This window comes from Halichoeres trimaculatus, unplaced genomic scaffold, assembly GCF_033239565.1.
Source record: "Halichoeres trimaculatus isolate MK-OKI-2021-1 unplaced genomic scaffold, fHalTri1.1 fHalTri1_scaffold_23, whole genome shotgun sequence".
NCBI classification, from domain to species: Eukaryota; Metazoa; Chordata; class Actinopteri; order Labriformes; family Labridae; genus Halichoeres; species Halichoeres trimaculatus.
Window position 1 is genome coordinate 18,489,612 of NW_027437201.1, and position 20,667 is coordinate 18,510,278.

Here is a 20,667-nt window from a genome sequence, read left to right on the forward strand (position 1 = left end):
AGCCCAAAAACCGTATCCAAGCACTGCAGCTCTTAAGTCTGAGCTTCTCTGTGGACGGTTGGTGTTCAGCAGAGTGTGTAAAGGGCAGAAGCTCTTGGTCTCAGGTTTCAGGTATGCTCACCCTGTTTACGTGTCTGCAGCTGTAGCTGGGCAGTGATGTAACCACAGACACAAGTCACAACACACTCCCTTTACACACACATAGAGGGGCTCTGAGTTACTCTTCTATGTGGACACAAACATATGATTTTCTTGATTTTCGTTCTAAAGGTGTTTTTTCTCATTTCTGCAGGAGTCCTGATTGACAGGACAGGCCATTACTTCTTCGTCTTCTTCGCCTGCAGTGCCGTTGTTGCCTCCGCTGCCGTGTTCCTCATGGTGTCGTTCTGCTGGCTGGATAAGGGGAACAGAAAGTTGAAAAAGCAGAGTCAACCGTCTGCGCTGCCCGAACCAGCCAGACTCACCGCTGTGGACGTCGCTCCCGACTGTCAGTACCGCAGCGTGCCCACAGAGGGAGACAAAGACAAATCCTCTGCTAACGGTGCAGAATACATCACCAGCCTCTGAACCTGCACACACTGCAGGCTAACACACACACACACCCTCGCACACACACGTTTCTCTGCGGGTCAAACTGTCCTGCAGATAACTCCTAATGTTTGTGCCAGCTGGCTTGGTGCACCACATGTTTGCTTTTCATCAGCTGGAGGACACTTCGCCTGACCTGGTCTGAGGTGAGCCGCTGTGGTGAGACGTTGCCATCTGCTGCGCCATAAAAGCCCAAACAAACACTGTGAATCACTCGCTCTGCTTTACACAGATTCAACACTTCAATACCAAAATGAACAGATGTGCACTTACAACTTTAATGTGATTGTACTGTTAATTGTCAAATGCTGCTGATCTCACATTACACAATCTATCACTTTATCAAACCACGAGAGTCAAGATCCTGTTACAGAAATCACAGAGTGCTCTCAGATGTTGTTTAAGGTGTGCATTAGTTTATAATCATCTACAGAGAAAGGTCAGAGAAGATAATCTGCAGGCAAACATTGATGCAAAAGATGGATTACAGAGTAAACTGACAGTTATAAAAAGGTAAAATCATAATGAGGAAAGCAAAATCAGTAAGCAAGTTGATTACAGGGATATATTTGTCATCAGCAGTTAAATGCTGCTGTTATTACCTATTTTATTTCTGTCAACATAACTTGGTTCTTGACAGTGTTAGAAGATAAACATGTTAACTGCAACTCTTTACTATCAGTAGTTAAAAACGTGTTACAGAAGGCCTTAAAGGAGTAAGAACAGGGGTTAGAAAATAATGCTGCGCTGTCTTACAGGAGAGGTTTTAACATTTACATCATCCCTAAAGAGGGAAAATTAATCCTCTTTATATACTATATGAACCCAGCATGCTGTAGACATCATTTTACACCCATTTTAAGTGTTTGTGCTTTACATCATGGATGGTGCATTGAAAAAGAAGTGTTTTTGTGTTTAGCATGTTGTCACTCCTTAAAGGATCAGTGCCTTTTTAAAGAACTGGTGTATTTCTACAGCAGCAGTATGATATCAAACACACGTCAGTCGGACACATTTCATGGGAGAATTAATTCAACATTATCGAGGACTTAGTGTTAAGAGCTACAACACGCTGCAACTGATTTCACTAGACTTAAAATCAAAGGTTTTGATAGAGACGATCTCTCCACCTGCACAGGTCTGAACAAAGATGTTTTATGACTAAGAGTAAAGTACACATTTCAGGTTAAAGCTGTTTTTCAGTACACGGGAGTGTTAGCAGAGGATTTATTAGTGCTTTTTAAAGCTTGACTTGCTTTTTGGGCCAAATTTACCTTTATTATAGAAACTGTATTTATATGTATTGATCAGGGGAGAATAAATGTTTAAATATTAAATGTGCCTGTGTGTTTATGTTTATTTTGTTTATTTTAAGAAATGTTTTCTTCAAGAAAAAGAGAGGATCACTGCTAAACTTTGCGTGTTTTGTGTAGTGTTGTCATATGGACTTTGCTGTAAATGGATTGGCTTGATTGTTATAATGATAATAATAATAATAATTTTTATTTGTATAGCACTTTTAAAAACATAGTTTACAAAGTGCTTTGACAAGTCTTCAGCACAAAATAATAAAACACAAACAAACAATGAGCACAATAAAGTAAAAAAAAAAAAAGCACAGCTTAAATCAAGACTAACAGAGAGAGACAATGTAAAAAGACATGAGGTGAAAAGGTCCTTTCTATGATTTATAGTACTTTATAGGAACCCCGACAATACAAGAACCATGCAGCCTAAAAAGAGACCATGAGGACCAAACATTAAAAAACATAAAATCAGCAAGAATAGGAAACACAATAAAAAAAGGGATGAAAGCAGAAATCAGGTCAGAAAATATAAAAAGATGAAATGAACAATAATGATAAAATTACAAAATAATAAAAAATAAGTGGCAATGATAAAATACAGTAATAAACATGAGCAAGAGTTAAGGCAATTAAAAAGGTCTAAAAATGATCTATAAAAGAGTTTAAAAAGGTGAACCATTAAAAAGTTAAAATCATAATTGATAGCACATAATAGTATTAATAAAATAATGAAAAGGAGTAAAAGAAGGTAAAGAAAAACAAACAGTAAAACAAAATAAGCTAGAGATAAAAGATATTTAAAAAAGGTTAAAAAAATCTCATTTTAATCATTGAATATGAACAGGAAAATATATATACAAAGAGGTAAGACTATAATAAAGCCCTAACATGGTCTTTCAGTGTATAAACCCTGGCCTGCAGGTGGCAGCATTGTACCTTCAAGTGTACAACCTGCTGGAATTGTATTTAGACGAGGAAGAAGAATGGGAAGTTCTTTGTCGCCGTCTGGCGGTCAGAGTATGACCACACAGCCGTGAACTGTTTAAGGGAGAAACATAAAGTTCTTAAAGTTTTATTTAAACACCAGCGAAGAAAAAAAACACACGGAGCCGAATTAAAACTATGATTTTTACGTCTTACAGTATTTTCTTTGCCAATGTTTCCGAAGATGACCGAGGAAGACCGAAGGTGAAACCGAAAGTAAAAGTAAACAAACTTTAGCAGCTTGTTGTAAGCTAACAGTGGAGGGAGAGGGACTATACAGGTAAGTCATACACTTTAGGCTTGAAAAGCAAAAACTCACGAATTTATCGACGCAAAACAGGTTTATGTAGCTCTCTGTTTGAACCAGTCAGGACTCGGAAGAGTTTAAATGTCGTCATTGAGTTGTTGTTGTTGTAGCTTTCAGCTTAGCTAACACTAGTTGGCTGTGAGTCAAGATATTAAAATAAATGGCTCACACACGTATTACTTAGCACAGAAACGACGTGAGGACCCTTTTAATGCAATAACTTAGTATTACTCTGTCTCTTGAGAAAGATTTGCTTATTTGGCGTCTTTAACATTCCCAAAATCTGACTAAAGTTCACATCAGGATTGTAAATAAAATATTTTCTTTGGGTCTCAGGAAAATATCTAACAAAATCAGACCAGGACTGTTTTTTCCTACTGTTTTTATGACAATAGACACATTGAATCCCAAGTTATAACAGATTTTTGTTGTTGAACCCTGTCTAACTTTGTTGCTTCACTCGATGAGCCTCAGATCAAAAATCAATATGTTGCTAAAAGCACAGGGTTTAAGTGTTTTTTGCCACTGCTTTTCTTTTCTTTCTTTTTTTTCTGTTTTTGTTTGTGTGTTGTTGTTTTTTTTGTTTTTTTTGGTCTTTCCACGTAAAAGTTAGATAAATAAAACACTAACGCTCAAGTGTTTGTAACATTGTTGTATGTTTTTTTATTCTAGGACCAGGAGCAGTTTGAACAGCCCACATAAAGAAAATGAAAGGGGAGGCAGCATGTGGATTAATCATCCTTCTCTTTGACATGATGTTGTACGTGGGGCTGTGGGGTGGTCTCATAGCGCTGGAGTGCCCCAGCTGTGGTGGACTGGCTGGTGTTTGGGCCTTCGGGGCAGTGAAGTGGATCACCCTCCATCTTATCACCACCGTTGTGACTTATGGTAACCCTTCAGCTGGTCTGCGAAGCTTTGTGGCTCTGCTCTGCCTGCTTTCCCCCGTGTTTGAAAGTGGACGGTTCCTCATAGCTGCTCCCTCCGTGCCTTACATCGGACCGTCTCCTGACCTTGGTATGATGCTCCTGGGTCCTGTGTCTGCGTCAGTGGCCTGTGTGATCTGGGAGAGAGGCCTCTTTGGTGATGGGAAGAAAGGGGGGAAAAAGCTGGATTCCAGAAAACTGCTTCTGAGGGTGCTACAGTACTTCAAACCAGACTACCTCTATCTGATTGCAGCTTTCAGCTCTCTCATCTTAGGAGTCTTCTGTAAGTGCAGATAAAAACATTGATATCAATATGATGATTGTTTATTCCAAATTTCCTGTTCAGTGTCATACATCCCTTCTTCCAGGTGATTCTTACATCCCATTGTATCAAGGGAAGGTGATCGACATGCTTCGAGGTCCAGTGCTACATTCCAGCTTTGGTTATACGATTGGACAGCTGGCGCTTTTCTCTTTGGGAAGGTAATTTAAGGAATCTTATTTGTCTGGTTGAAATACTATAAACTATTTTGATGTTTCAACAGGTGAATATTCTTTTCTTTTTTCTGAACAGTGCCGTGTTCTCAGGCTTCAGAGGAGGAATGTTTAAGGTCAGTTTGACCAGGCTGAACCATAGACTACAGCATTTGTTGTTTCACTCCCTACTGCAGCAAGAGGTGCACTTCTTTGACGAAAACAACCCTGGTGAGAAACATCACACTACACATGATGTATACAACTTTAAAGTGACACTCCAGGATAGAACAAGTTGGGTCCTATCACAAGGTTTAGGGCAGAAATTACCTCTAGTGTTTTTGTGAAGCAGAAGCCCAGGGCGCTTGCACCAAACACCCCCTCCCTGCTCCTCTGCCGGTTTCCTCTGCACTCAGACGGGGCCATATTTAACTTGACCAAAAACACAAATAAACAAACTCCCACCGAAAAAATCTGATATAGGTCTGCATTCACGCTTTATTTAGAGAATTTTCAGCGCGTTACTTTCACACAAAAACACCGCTAAATAAGGCTCTAGTTCTCATCATGTCTCTTCGTACAAAAACACTGCTGTAGGGGTAATTTCTGCCCTAAACCTTGTGATAGGACCCAACTTGTTCTATCCCAGAGTGTCACTTCAAGGGTCAAGCATTGTGTAAAAAAAAAACAATCAGATTCCTGTAGAAACACCTGAGCTTTGTCCCCTCAGGTCGTCTCTCGTCACGCCTGCACGCTGACGTGGACCGCATGGGTCGCACCGTAGCTCTGAACGCCAATGTGCTGGTCCGAAGCACTGTCAAAACCATCCTCATGCTCAACGTGATGACACAGCTGTCCTGGGAACTCACTGTTCTCACCTGCATTGAGATGCCTCTGTTAGCCATTGTGCAGAAGAAATACATCAGCTGGTCCCAGGTAGGAGTCTGAGACGGGCCTCGACTATGTACAGAAGAAGTACCCTCAGTCACCAGTGAGGGGCGCTCCAGGGCTGAAACTCACTGCTCTTCATGAAGGCAGCTGTGATTTAGTGCAGTCAATCTAAAGAGCTTTGATTTTCAGAATATAATGAATAAATAAATAAAGCAAACCCATCTTCTTCCTTCCGCTTCACTGAATCAATCTGATTCATTTGTGTCAAACAGGAGCTGAAGGATCAGATCCAGGAGTGCCTTGCTGAGAACAAAGACTTGGCCTTCAAGACAATCAGTAAGATCCAGACTGTCCGCAGCTTCAAGGCAGAAAAAGATGAACTGAAGAGGTACAACAAGGCTCTGGAGCAAATGTCAGCTGTGAAGACTCGAGCAGGGATCTACAGCTCAGCCTTCAGCCTCATACGGAGGGTAAGAGGATGCTGGTGCAGAAAATTGTCCTACATGAGGGGCACATTGTTTTAGTTGTTTAAAATAATCTCTCAGTTAAATGTTCCTTGTATCAGATGCCTCTGTTTCCCTTCTTTATTGTAGCTGGTGAGTTTGGGGATCAAAGTCGTCATGTTGATCGTGGCCCGTAGTCTCATCATGTCAGGTCGCCTCAGCATTGGAGGCTTAGTTTCATTTCTCTTGTACCAGAAACCAATGTTGACCAATCTAAGGGTGAGCTGAATCTCTGGTGTCATGTTTTTTTAGTTCTGGGGTGATCATTTCTGCTGATGCTGGATATTTATCTTCCTATTAGGAGATCATGTATTCTTATGGAGATACGGTGTCCACAGTGGGAGTCATTGACAAAGTGTTCAGTTACCTGGACAGAAAACCAAAGTGTAAGGAGGCAGGAGATCTAGCTCCTGAAAATCTGGAGGGGAGGATCAGCTTCCAAAACGTCTCCTTCACATACCCTAAAGCTTCTGAAGACAATCGCGCTCTGAAGGTGAATGTTTCTCAGACTGGGGGATGTAGTGTCACATTATGTTCTGACAGCATGTGAAGATGGAGTTAAGCTTTAATCCAGAGTCAACATGCCATCAATTCATCATTAACATGCTCTCTACAGTCAGTTTCTCTGGAGCTGCGGCCAGGAAAGATGACGGCGCTGGTTGGACCCTCCGGCAGTGGAAAGACTTCCTGTGTCAGCCTGCTGAAGAGGCTGTATGAACCTCAGGAGGGTGAGATCCTGCTGGACGGGAAACCGCTGCATTTTTACAGCCATAAGTACTTCCATCAGAAGGTACGGACTTTAAAATTCTGAAGAGGCTTTTAGACAATTTGTACAATTAAGTTAAGTTTATTTTGTTTAACACTTTCTATATCAGAAGTCTCAGAGTGCTACACTTAAAAAAACATCTTAAACAAGTAAAAACCACTGTGTGCACTCTGTCTGTCAGATCTATCATCAACCAGCGCTGCACTAATAATACATGTTTGTATTTCCACTTGTCTTATTTAGGTGGCCTTGGTTTCCCAGAATCCTGAGCTGTTTTCTGGATCAATGAGGTACAACATTGAGTACGGTGTGAAGGACTGCAGCATAGAGAAGGTGAAAGAAGCTGCAAAGAAGGCAAATGCTGATGGCTTCATCTCAGAGCTGGAGGAAGGATACGACACAGGTACAGGAACACGTCTGACACCTTCAGTATGAGCTACCAGAGATAAGAACATAGTTCAGTGTCTTTATTGCTTTCTCATTTTGTAACGCAGGTTCCAGATGTGATGAGAACATTTGATGAAGATTTTTGAATGATTGAATATTTTGTGCCTTCTTCGCTCAGATATCGGAGAAGGTGGCAGCAGACTCTCAGGGGGACAGCGGCAGGCCACCGCCATCATCAGAGCTCTGGTTCGAGACCCACAGGTCATCATCCTGGATGAGGCCACCAGCAAACTGGATGTTGACGCGCAGCACACTGTGAGTAAAACACTTATCAGGTTATCAGGAGCTCAGTGTGCACGCACTTTACCATTGAAACACTCGACAGATTAACGGCTCCACGTCTCTCAGACATGAGATGTTTGATGACTGAGAGTCAGAAACATGGGTGGACTGTTTATTGATTCCTAAGTGGTTTATGTTTGTGTTACAGCCGCAGGTTATCAGAGAAAATGGGGCAGAAGTAAAAACACACCATAAAGATAAAATACAGATTCATGTTTCTACTAAAGGAGACGATGGTCCCCATTCTTACTTAATGTGACCTAATCTAAACTCCTACCTGAAGCTGATGTGTGTCCTCCCTAAGGAAAGGCCTGTCCTCACATGTCTGAGTGGGAAAAACAATCCCTTTTGTCTGCCGTGACGTCAATTATTGGAAAATACCAGAGGAGATCAAATCAGTCTTGTCTCTGGCTCTCTGTTCAACTCGCTTGTGATAACAGGTAGTTGAATGGTTCTTGGGAATTCAGACTTAAACGACCTCTCAGCTGGCTGGTTGAATATTTTTCACAGGAATGTGGTCAAACAGAGCAGACTGCTGTTACAGTGCTGTGAAAACCAGGGACACACGAAGGACAACATTAGCTCTGACAGTGTGCAAAAGAAGTGTAAGGATATGAAAACCTCTTCTCTGTGTTTGAGCCGTCTAATAACTGCTGTATGAAACACGAAACATGAGCATTTTTTATTCTGCTCAACTATTGCTTTTGCAAACACAAGGGACCTTCAAATCAAGAAGTAACCTGCTCAAGAAACAACCAGCTATGCAAGTTTCTGCAGATTGTAATTCACATATTTACATACCTTCTAACTGAAAAATAACTTGTAGGTGCAAAAGTAAAAAGCAAAACAAAAGTTTTTCCCTTCTTCATTTTATAAATTTATCCTCTATCCACACACAGTTTGCTGTAAGCTGCTGCGAGTTCCTTCGCTCACTGTCAGGTTTTACATCTCAGGTCCTGCAGGAGGTTCTGTCCTGCGGTCGCACCGTCCTGGTCGTGGCTCATCATCTGAAGACGGTAGAGAAAGCCGATCACATCATCTTTATGGAAAAGGGGGAAGTGGTGGAGGAAGGGACGCACAAAGACCTGATGGCCAAGAAAGGGCGCTACCACCGTCTGAGGGAAGAACTGTTCTCTCAGGATCCGTGAAGGGGGTCTCGCTGTTTCATGAATTTTTTTTTAAAACGTTTACAAATAACTAGGTGGATGTTTGAAATGTGAAAACACTCCTGAGGAGGAGGTGGAGATAGTGCTTTGTAAGGCAAAGTTCAGACAAAGCAGGAGTTGTGGTATTGTCTGTGAATGGTTGAGATACTTTTGAAGTAAAAGTTTTATTCTTGCTCTCTGGGAAGTGAGGTTAACTGATACATTTCTGACATATAGAGTCAATAACTTCAACTTTGAGTTATCTCCTGTTAACTCAGCTCTACTGGTCATACATCATAGCAAACAGACTGAAAAAACACTGAATGTATTTAAACTGTGGGTTTTCTTTTCTTTGGTTTGGGTGTAGCTCGGGATATGATGTGGTTTTGTGCAGAAAAATTAATGTTTGAAACATGTTCACATATAATGAGAGTATTCCAAGAAGAGCTACAAGGGAAAGAAAGAAATTATTGTTTGTTTAATGTAAGAAAAAGCTCATCAGTGTTTATTAAGTGGCCTTTTTATGAAAACATTCACCAAAAGCTTTTTAAACATTTTGTTTTTTTCATTTTATCTTTATCACTGTAAAATATTGAATATGTTTTGTTGTCTTGGGCTCATATCTTCGTGTTTATCCTTTTCATTTAACATATTAATTTCTGCAGTTTTTCAAGTTGTAACTGATGTCACTTTGTAGGCTGTCCATCAGTCATATGAGTCTTTGATTGGACAATCAGACAGTCCTAATATCTTCTAAACAGGCAAGTTAGAAAAAGAATCACCGCCCTTACAGTGTGTGCAGTGTTTCAGATCCAAGCTTTTTGTACCAGGCTAAAAATATGTTTTTAATGGCATAAAAGTGAGGGTTTTTATTGCCTGGTGTGTAAGGTTTCCAGTCTTTTTGCAGCCAGCCTCATGCGGATTCTCGTTGATCAGCAACTTCTGAAACTTCTGCTTTGGCCTCATTTTTCTAGGATTATGCGGCCTCAGATCTAATGATTTTTTTTGGGTGCAGGGCCAAGGCAGGGGATTTTATTGTAAGAAAATATGGGTTCATTGATGGAGGATTACAACATTTTTATTGACACACAGAGGTGAAAACAGAACATCTGTATTTTAAAACATTTTATTCATTTTTTTTTTTTTACATGTAATTAGAATAAATAAATAACATAGACCCCAGCAATAGCAATGATGTATTAATGTAATATATAAAAAAAAAACAAGTTAATGACATAATAATAAAGCATATAGAAACAGGGAGAAAATATAACCCAAAATACAACACAAATAATAATAGAATAAAAATATCAGTGACGTATGTAAATTAAAACAAAAGTATAACTGAAAAGACAGCAGCAATGGCATCTTGAAGAGCTCAAGCTATTACAACTTGCTCTCATTCTTCAAAAATTGGAAAACAGGACGTATTTGATCGACTTCGATGGAAATGTGTTCTCCTTTACAGCTAGTTCAAGTACAAAGAGGTGTGGTGACTCTGAGAACTTTCTGGTAAAGACAGCAAGGTTGTGTCACTGTTTATTGGTTTGTTTTACAAAATAAGCTTCAATATTTTGAGGCTTTGCAATGTAAAGACCCGCGGCGTGATAATAAAAAAAATGTTGCACTTGTAGTTTGAATAGGTGAAAACATCAGGAAGAAAAGTAGTTTTCTTCGATAAAACAGACAGCTACTCATGTCCGAGCCAACGTCGGGGTCAGTGAACACAGCACGTGAAGCCGCGTGCCGAAGTGATTGACAGGGATGACCATAGACATTAGGATGACAAGCGATGCATCATAGCAGCTATCAAGAAAAGAAATGTGGATTTAGAATGCCACGTTTTTCAAGAAAAATGGACAAATTACTTCTTCTTCGTCGAAGTTACAGGAAAGCCAGTGTGGGTGGTTTGTCGCGAGGCGGTGGTTTGTTTCGAGGCGCTGGCGGTGACGAAGAAGACAAATGTCAAGCGCCATTACGGCTCGAAACATGCTAAGCTCCACGAGTTGAGAGAACAGATGCTTGTGGATAAAATTAATGCTCTTCGTCTGAGTTTGGGTGCCCAACAAACAGCTTTTACAAGACCACAGACTGACGGAGAGTATTTTACTAGTGCAAGTTTTGTGGTGAGTGAATTAATTGCCGTGAATTTTGAACTGCAATTTAAGAAGTTAAGCGGCATTGCTACTGATGGAGCACCAGCGGTTGGCGCGCAAAAAGGATTGACCGCATTATTCAAAAAAGAACTGAGCCGTCTTGAGTCTGGATCCAAGAGATTTAGCTGTATGTCACTGTATCATACACCACAAGAGTCTGTGTGCATCCCTGATGCTTAATAATGTGAGGAAAACCGTCGTGTCCACCATAAACTTCATTAAAGCAGAGGGCTGAACAACCGCCAGTTCAGGGAGCTACTCAGCTAGCTTGAGTCAGAGTACAGTGATCTGGTTTACCATTGTGAAGTGTGGCTGAGCCGAGCAGATATGCTTGCACGGTTATATACACTGCAGGAAGAAGTCAGACACTTCATGGAGATGTAGGAGAAACCTGTCCTGGAGCTCAGTGATGGAAAGTTCCTCAGTGATCTGGCCTTCATGGTAGACATCACCAAGCACCTGTCAGAGCTAAACATCAAGCTGCAAGGTCCCAACCAGCTCGTTTGATGACAGGTTTCATGATGTGAAAAATGTACAAAAGGAACATTTTTTCTATGCTGTTTAATGTGCAACCATCTGACGTGCCAGAAAACCTTCAAATGGAAATAACTGAGCTGCACAACATTGAGCTCTACACTAAGTACAACAACCTCTCTCTGCTGGACTGTTACAAACTGTACATTCGTGCTGAGGATTTTCCAATCCTGAGGAGACATGCCCTGAAGTTTGCATCTCTGTTGCTGTGAACAGTTCTTTTCAAAACTGACTCTTGCAAAGACTCGCCTCCGTTCAAGACTGACTGATCCAAACTCGGAAAACGAGCTCTGAGTAGCATCATCATCACTGCCAGCTGACATTAGATGCCTTGCCAAAGAGAAACAGTTCCAGCCATCTCATTAGGTGAGTCTGATGTGTAGAAGTGCAGCAATCACCACAGTGCAGCAGATAATTGCAAATTTCAGGAGAATTGTTCAAATGGTGATGCAAGCATGAAATTTAGCACAGATTCTCTCTAGGAGCCACGCTTGAAAATTAAGGATGGCGGTCATTTTTTAAGATGGTTGACATTTCTATCAAACGCTTATTATTTCAATAGTTCAAATAGTGATGCAAGCATGAAATTTGGTACAAATACTCTCCAAGGGATATTCTTTTGAAATATATCGTTAGACATGTAGAAATTAAAGATTGCGGACATTTTTTAAGATGGCCACCATTTCTATTGTGCGCACATTTTTTTCGATAGTTCAAATGGTGATGCAAGCTTAAAAGTTGGCACGGATACTCTCTATTGGCCACTCATTCAAATAAAGACAAATGAAAGATAGAGGTGATGATTTACTAACTCAATTATAAATATCTTTTATTAGTCAGTGGAAAACAATACACTACAAATAAACTTAGAACTGGTTCACTGTCAAAATTATAGACACACTGATGAAGAGCTGAGCCAAAGGTCTACCTGAAAACACAAAGACTGAGCCGTACCAAAGACTGAATGTGGCTGTTTACTTTTCTATTCACATTTGCAGCTGCACCGTGTTGTGGAGGTGAACCCCAATCTGAAACATTTGCACCTTCACAGCACTCTGATTTGCAGCCACACTTGTCCAATATTACACAACTTTATGCAACTGGTTTATTCACTGTCCAGGAGACCCACCATTGCTCACCAACCTTTTCCATCCCCAGTCAACAGGACTCTCTGATTTTGGTTGACGCTTGGTTGCCTGACCCCATATGCAGCCTGCCCGTTATGCAGCACATTTAGTGTGTTGAAGCAGAGCTGCTTTTGTTGGAGGAATGGCTTCATATGGTCTGACAAACACGTCCGGTCTAGCCTCATCTACCCTAACAGCTGTACTTGATCTATGGTACATCAGGACCACAAACTTCTCCAGGATCTGAAGGTCACCACCAGCCAGTACAGGAGGGTATTGACTTAATTCGCCAAAGATGAGAGAGGCCTCAGGACAAATGTCCCAGGTTTGCCAGTCTTTCTGACTTTGTTGTGAATGGCTGATACACTATCACAACCTGTGAAGGCGTGAAAGAACGGCATGCCTGTGGCCTTCAATTTATCAAACCCGTGTACGCCAGAGTCCTGCACTGGTCCAATTTTCAAGATCCGCCCTGCCCCGACCCGGGGACGTACAAACCCGCACCCGAACTGCAAACCCGCGCATCAGCCCGATTAGTACCGCAACCCAATCCGACCTGTTGAAGCCCGACCCGCAGCCCGACCCTTAACCTTATTTAAAGTAATCATATTGTCTGAAAATTGAACGGTATATTGCCATAGTTCAGATGCCAGTGAGTAAACAATGCACCTGAATGAAGCAACTCTTCCAATAAAAGCCTGACTTCAGCTCCATCATCAACCCTCTGTGAGCTTCTCACATGCAACTGTAAAATCACTCGTTTTTTACATTTAATGCTTTTAAACTTTTAATCTCTTAAAAGGACTTTTACATGTGTAATAGTAGACTTTCTTTCTGTCCAGACTTAAGCGACGCTCAGCAGGTACGAGCCGTCATCATGTCACAACCATGGATGTATTATAAGAACTGAATAGCGTGGCTCAGCCTTCCACAATGTTACGGATTTACGGATGAGGTCCATGTTTATTTACAGTCTATATGGTCACAGCCTTACAACCAGCTTACAACTTACGTTTTTATTTTGTTGTATTTATTATTATTTTATATTAATTTTGATGTGTCAACTAAAATCCACAACCCGACCTGCATGTTATTTTTTCCACCCAGATCCGAACCCGGGAAAAAACAAAGTTTTTGAAAACCACCCGCAAATCAGCTGTTTTTGCGGGTACCCGACCCAGTGCAGGACTCTGGCGTACGCCTGAAAAATGGGTGTACGCTCCTTTCCACGCACAGATAGGCATTTATCAATCTGAACGTGGGCGTCGGGTATGCTCAAATCCCACGCCAGGTCTGAGTTCGTGTACGTATGTTTCATGTCAGTGGAGAGCGCGGTGCAGCGAGGGAAATCCGTCTATGAAGGAGAGTTATAAGATCGTATAAGCACAAAACATTTTCAGAAATAAAAACTGATGTTCTTAAATTAATATTTAGATCCTTGAATTAGAAATGACTCCAAGAATGTTTCTAACATTTCACTTCTTCCACCATTCTATAAAATACTTGGCTATGAAAGAGCAGTGCGAGCTGTCTTGATCGAGCAGAAAACATTCAGAGGACGCTGGATCAAACTTTCAGTGTGGATTTTTTGAGGAAGTTGTTTGATCACAGGATTCACTGTGAAGATGGATTATTTCCCTCCCCACAATATTATCATATGAATGTTTACTGTGTGTGAAAAAGTGACTATTTCATAACAAAGGACGTTAATTTACATGAGATCACAACCTACGTGCCCTTCTCGTGGTACGAATAATCATAAAACTCTGGTCTACCCGTGTCATTGTGCACGATAGACTCACTTCAGCTCCACTCCCTCCTCAGTCTGTGACAGGTTCAGGCTAGAGTCTGCAGCTTCTTTCAGAGCTCAAACACATTTTTAAAAGGCAACTTTTCACATTTCTTGACCTGAACGGAAAAAATTAATCCGTGGGTTCGGCCAGCTGAACCTTGAATATTTAGGGGCGTGTTGTGTACATTATGATTGTTTTCAGCCGCCACATTTATCAACAGCTGATCAGACGTACGCCGTGATTGGCCCTGGTACGCACGTTTCATAAATCGCATGTGAACGTTGCAGTACACTAATTTTTACACCCAAATCTGCGCTAATTCTCACGAATGATTGGTAAATGAGGGCCAATAGCTCTGCACAGGGTAACCCTGCACAGTCTAGCATCATTATTCAAAAGAGTGTCCCTTAAAGAGTATTTGTACCAAATTTCATGCTTTCATCATCATGTGAACGATTTTTTCACTTATCTGCTGTAGTATCAGGCTTAGTAACACCGTGCTTATAGGCTGTATTTAATTTCTTTTTTGTTTCCCTGGATATGTGTTCATAACAGCATGGCCCTCTGAGGATTTGATAGAAATTAAAATGGCCCTTGATATGAAAAAGGTTCCCCACTACTGCTTTTACATGCTTTAATAAAACATTATGGCCCTCAACGTGCCCTAAAACTCCCCAGTTACTCTGTTTACATTCCCATTACTCTGTTTCACATCATGCTGGACTAAGGCTTTAAAAGTCTGAAAAGGCATGGATGTACATGCAGCGTTGGAAATTAGTACTCGCCACTCACCATTGGCGAGCATTTTTTCTGTTTTGCAACAAGGATTTTTAGCCAACTTGCCACATGACGAGTAGGATTTTAAACCTCCCAAAAAGTATCACACCTCTGAGATCGGATCATGCGCCCCCGCTTGATTTCTACATAGCGATATATTTTCATTAATATCTCTGCCATTCGCTGCTCAGTCCTTGTGGACGATTTAAAAAATGAAAATTCGAGTTTTTTCTCCCCGCTATTGCGCACCTTCTATACCGCTGCAAGCGCTGACTCCGCATGTTTGCAGCGTGATTTAACAGTTCACTTACAAAACCACAGAAACCTAAATGTCATAAAAATGTTCTTGTGGACCCGACTTTTTAGACTGGGGTGCCCCGACCAGGGCACTGACTTGTGCAGGGAGGCATAAATTTTATGAGCCTACTCTAGAATAAATAGCATTTCTTTTTACATATTTGTTTGTATTGAAATTAAAGGATAAACAGGCTACAGCCTTAAAAAATATAAAACTAAACAGAAACAAAGTGGGTTTTTTTTTATAAACCATTTAAAAGTAGAATATATCTGAAAAGTGCTGTAGTGCACTGAAACAGCACTGTACACGCTTTTCCTAGCAGTATTTTTAAATTCAAAATGTACGAAATAGTGCAGCTTTCACTGTGAATGTAAATAAGTCTGCCTCCTTTAAAACTACATAGTGAAGTTACTGAAACAGAAGAAAAGCTGAAAATTCAATTCCAAAAGTCAAATAGAGGTCATTTTTATTAATTTTTTTTTTTTTACAAAATTAGAACAAAAACTGGTTTTGAGTTATCTCTGTCAATTGTACTTATTGCTTTCTTTAAAAGGAAAAAAATTATCAAAAAATCGTAAATCGAATTTTTTGTTAAAAAATCTGAGATTTTATTTTTAGGCCATATCGCTCAGCCCTACGTGATTCTACGTGAATCCCGCACGGAGACGGAGCGAATCAAAGAGCCGAGTGCTTGTGACGAAGAGAAAGCATAAATTGTCTGACTCTGAGGACTCTGATTCTGGCGTAGTGGAACCTTCTGACTCAGAAGCTAACTGAAGAACAGCGCAGAACATGGCAGCATGTCATGCACCCAAGAACAGGAAATCGTTTTGAAAAGATGAATTGAATAAACAGATTAAGTCTACATCACGTGTTTACTACTTATTACTACATTTCCATTTATGCAGTTAATACTTAAGGTTTTTATACATTACGATTGACTGGACTAATATTACAATTTACTACAATGCCTGAAATGTGATTAATGATGTCTGAGTACAGTAGTAAAGCAATTTGTTGTGTTAAACATTTGGCAAGTTGAAAATCTGGTTGGCGAGTAACTTTTTTGACCTACTTGCCACTCGGCAAGTAGGTCAAAAATTTAATTTCCAACCCTGTGTACATGACAAACCTGGCAGAAAAAGCAGCTTATGAGCCAATATTTGACTTATAAAGCTTCATTTGGTGAAGAAATGTATTAACTACAAGTTTTATTATAATATCATCACTTGTTATTAAATTCTTACTGTCTGATTTTAAAAGTAAACAAGGTGGAGGGAGTTCCGGACTCTGCTGTTGTCCTTTGATCTTGTGATGTCATAGTCACTGTGATGTCACTGTGGTCCTGAAGCCTATACCTCCTCTGACCTTACACTCCCCATTTCATTCCAGTTCAATCTACTTCAGAGGCAACGTCGACGATCACAGCGATTACAATTCACAACACTCTGCAACAGACGATGGAAAGAAACATGAACTCAAACACACAAAGAAGAACTCGTGCTAGACGTGGCGCTGCATCAGCCCAGGTTGGAGAGCCAACTCAACCTATGAATGGTGCCACAAATACAACCTACCACCCTCAACCAGAGCAGGGTGAAGAGTGGCAGGATGAGAGGATGAGGATGAGCTATAGGATCCATAATTACAAATATAGGGTCAACCGCCTGGAGGGACTCATGGACCTGAGAGAAAGTGGGTTCAAAGATGAACTCCAGCAGCAGATCCAAACCACCTCGAAACAGGAGACTGAGATCACCCTGCTCAAAAACAACCTCAAGTTCAAGGAGGACCAAATGGAGGCTGCCCAGCGCCTCAACAAAGAACAACTGGACAAGATTTCTGCTCAGCTGCAGGCAGAGAAGCAGAAAGTTTCTGAGCTCAAAGACGAGATGTTCAAGGCGTCTCTCGAGAGCCAGAAATCTGCTTCTCAGCACAAAAACGCTGAAATGATGCTGGAGACAGTGAAAAAGCAGGTTCAACAGAGGGACTGCGTCATCCAGGTCCTCAGAAAGGAGAAGGAGGGTCTCTCTACTAGCCTCATCCAGACTAGAGCCCAACTCAAGAGCCAGGAAACTCAGAGCCAAAAACAGGATTCTTGGGAGTTGAAATATAAAGCTTTGATGGAGCAGCTCACCAAGGAGAAGGAGGAGAGAGAAAAGCTTGAGACAGAAATCATCAGGCTGTCTGAGCAGGAGGTCTCTTTGACCACCAAGGCTGAAAAAGCTGAGGAGGACAAAGAAAAGCTGATTGAGAAAAATAAGACTCTGATGGCCCAAACCAGAGAGCTGGAAGAGGAAAACCAGACTTTGACTGACAAAGTGTCACAGTCTGAGGAGGAGATCAGAGCTTTAAAAACCAGAGTCACGGATCTCAAGATTCAAAACAGAAGACTGACTGATGTGGAGACCACCCTGACCACCAAAGTCGAGGCAGCTGACGCAGAAAAGGAGGAGATGACCAAAAAAGAAAAGACTCTGTTGGTCAGAATAGCAGAGCTGGAGGAAGAGAAGCAGCAGGAAATCTCTGAGCTCAGAGAACAGATAAACATCATGTCTCAGGAGAAAGAGAGGGCTGTTTCTGGACTCAAAGAGAGCCAGGTGATGCTGGAGGAAGTCGGAAAACAACTTCACCAGAGCAACAGCATCATCCAAGACCTCACAGATGAGAAAGAGGGTCTTACCCAGAAACTCTCCCTGACCACAGCACAGCTCTCCCAAGAGATGGAGGAGAAACAAAAAGAGTTTAGCTCTCGGCTTAACAGCATGGACACCAGAGTGTCTGAGCTTGCGACCACCTTGACCACCAAAGCCGCGGAAGCTGAGGTGGAAAAAAGGGAGATGGCCGAGAAAGAAAAGAGCCTACAGGCCCAAGTCCAAGAGCTGGAGGAGGAGAAGACCGAGCTGGTTCAGGTCATCACCAAAAAGAAGAGAAGCTTGTGGTGTAAGATCTTCCAAATGGAGACGGAGGAGGAAAAGACGGTTAGAAGACGCCTCAAAGCGAAAAAGAAGGAACTGATCGCTCTCAAAGAACAGGAGGAGAAAGAGCTGAAAAATGAGAACGAGGATGAGAGCAGAGAGGAGGAACAGGAGGAGGAGGCAGCTTGTTGTTCAACTGAGATCGAGCAGCAGTAGTCTCTTCTTCCTCCCCCTTTACACCTAAAGTCACTCCTGTGGCTTCCTTCTTTCCCCAACAACAACAAAAACAAACAAATGTGGGTTTTGTGGGTTCTCCCCGGGTGATCCGGCTTCCCCACAGTCAAAAAACAAAAAAAGGAAACAACACCCCCATATCTGCTTGTTTTTGTCTCTTGAAGTGTATGTGTATTTTGAATAACAAAATTATAAAACTGTTAATGATGTAAAAATATCAAATAAAAAAACAAAACATATCTTTGCCTTAGTTTGTATTAAGTTTTAAAATGTGTCTGATAGAAATAAAGCTGAAACAAAACAAACAGTATTTGAAGGGAGTCTGTTACAAATCTAGTGTGTTTTTTATTAAAACACAAGTGGTTTTGACAAAAAAGAGATCCAGATCTGGTCCACAGGTTGCCTCACTAATCAGCAGGTGTCAGGAAGTTCCTGACAGGAACACCTGTGAACTTCTCACACATCTGCTGGTGATCAGCTGAGAGCTGACGTGAGGAGGCTGAAGTCGACTTGCTCAGTTGGGTCCACTTTTAAACAAAGTCTGAGTTTGGGTGCAAAAGTTTTTGTAAGGCAATTCTTTACCACCTGATCACTGACGCAAATTTTTGAACAGTTTTTGGAAAGAGACGCATTTATTAAAAGTCACTCAGTCTAAATGTGTTGGAGACTTTATCCTTCAGGGAGAAAGATGCATTAAGAAAATTAGGGGATGCATTAGGAAAAAGCATCCAGCACCAGCTCTGAATGCCATATTTAAATAGCCTTCACAGAAACCCACCAGGGGCTTGTCAGCTGGCATTATTAAAAAACACCTAACTGGTTTTAATCTTGAGATGGTGGAATGAAATAAAAATGTATTTTTTGTCCAAATGCAGGCTTTGGTGTTAAAATGTATACTTCCCTTTGACTTGTGTTTTTTAACAGCTTGTCATGAGGGGATCAACAGAGCAGTGATGCTGCCTGCAACATTGAATTCGACTGATTCAAGTGCAATTCAAACACAAATGCAGATATTCACCTTTTTATTCATAATGCAGGAAATACATTTATGTAGAATAGAGGTGTGGGATGAATGCAGAAGATTTTACAGGAAACAGTGCGTACAGAGTTCTGCAGCAGGACGCTGAAGCTGATTTCCTAATTTTATGCAAAGTTACCCTCAAGCTCGACATCTCTATGTGTCACTTTACAGCTGATGAAAGTGGGTAACTTTAAAGTTGTCTCAAACTTTTTGATACAGAGTACAGAATCTATGAGGCTTTTAAGACCTTGAATGTTGTTTTTACTGCTGTGTTTTGCAGCAGCCCGTAAACATGCTAAAATCTAGTGTTGAGTTTTGCAGCTCAAGTGTCCACTTCATAAACTGATTGTTTTGTCATATTTGAGTGGCTTTTTTCGCATGGTCTTGTTTGTATAAATACTGTGCAAACAAATTAAAATTAAACGACAACATGATTCACATTTTGCAGCGACAGTGGCCCAACAACACCACAAATATGTCAATGTCAGATAATTATATCTACTTTGACATTTAGCATTAGAATATCTAGATTTCATATCATGTCATTTAAATGATGCTAAACTTAAAGTGATGGAACAAGTTGGGTCCTATCACAAGGTTTAGGGCAGAAATTACCCCAACAGCAGTGTTTTTTTGCAGCAGAAGCCCAGGGCGCTCGCATCAAACACCCCCTCCCTGCTCCTCTGCTGGTTTCCTCTGCACTCAGACGGGGCCATATTTTACTTGACCAAAAACACAAATAAACAGACTCCCACTGAAAAAACTGATATCGGTCTGCATTCACACTTTATTTAGAGAATTTTCAGCGTGTTACTTTCACACAAAAACACTGCTAAATAAGGCTCTAGTTCTCATCGTGTTGTAAAACGGCGCTACCTCTGCTGCAGAGCCACAGCTGGCTACGAGGCACTCGTCGCTTAGTGTATCAGTCCGCGCGCACGGCATGCCAGATATAAACAAACACAGGTAGTCTGCCAGGACGAACTATGCAATAACAACGTAAAGATGAGTGATTATGAGAGCAAGGACGACCTGCCGTTCACTTTGAATAAAGCGTGAATGCAGACCGATAGCAGGTTTTTTCGGTGGGAGTCCGTTTATTTGTGTTTTTGGTCAAGTAAAATGTGGCCCCGTCTGAGTGCAGAGGAAACCAGCAGAGGAGCAGGGAGGGGGTGTCTGGTGTGAGCGCTCT

At 41.2% G+C, this 20,667-nt stretch overlaps 3 protein-coding genes across 5 annotated transcripts in view; all 3 read left to right on the forward strand.

Annotated features, from left to right (window-relative positions):
* slc16a5a (solute carrier family 16 member 5a) overlaps nucleotides 1–1,899 on the forward strand; it is a 39,591-nt gene extending 37,692 nt beyond the window's left edge. For both annotated transcript variants that reach the window (XM_074663344.1, XM_074663343.1), the window contains one exon: nucleotides 293–1,899. In XM_074663344.1, coding sequence (XP_074519445.1) covers nucleotides 293–567 — 275 coding nt within the window. In that variant the 3' untranslated portion in view covers nucleotides 568–1,899. The remainder of the gene's footprint in view (nucleotides 1–292) is intronic.
* Nucleotides 1,900–2,903: 1,004 nt separating this feature from the next.
* On the forward strand, nucleotides 2,904–9,492 carry tap2t (transporter associated with antigen processing, subunit type t, teleost specific). The gene is made up of 12 exons (XM_074663733.1): nucleotides 2,904–3,159; nucleotides 3,859–4,392; nucleotides 4,478–4,592; nucleotides 4,684–4,814; nucleotides 5,314–5,519; nucleotides 5,747–5,944; nucleotides 6,068–6,196; nucleotides 6,279–6,470; nucleotides 6,594–6,767; nucleotides 6,987–7,146; nucleotides 7,309–7,445; nucleotides 8,426–9,492. Exons 2-12 carry the CDS (start codon nucleotides 3,894–3,896, stop codon nucleotides 8,618–8,620), a joined length of 2,136 nt encoding a protein of 711 aa, XP_074519834.1. The 5' UTR covers nucleotides 2,904–3,159; nucleotides 3,859–3,893; the 3' UTR covers nucleotides 8,621–9,492.
* A 1,226-nt stretch (nucleotides 9,493–10,718) lies between these two features.
* On the forward strand, nucleotides 10,719–18,585 carry LOC141785413 (uncharacterized). 2 transcript variants are annotated; one of them, XM_074663736.1, is made up of 2 exons: nucleotides 10,719–10,743; nucleotides 16,695–18,585. In XM_074663736.1, the coding sequence occupies exon 2, from the start codon at nucleotides 16,763–16,765 to the stop codon at nucleotides 18,434–18,436; it is 1,674 nt and encodes a 557-aa protein (XP_074519837.1). In that variant the 5' UTR covers nucleotides 10,719–10,743; nucleotides 16,695–16,762; the 3' UTR covers nucleotides 18,437–18,585. The 2 variants fall into 2 exon arrangements, with proteins under 2 accessions (XP_074519837.1, XP_074519836.1); XM_074663735.1 differs by lacking the exon at nucleotides 10,719–10,743 and adding an exon at nucleotides 11,165–11,673.
* Nucleotides 18,586–20,667: the final 2,082 nt, after the last annotated feature.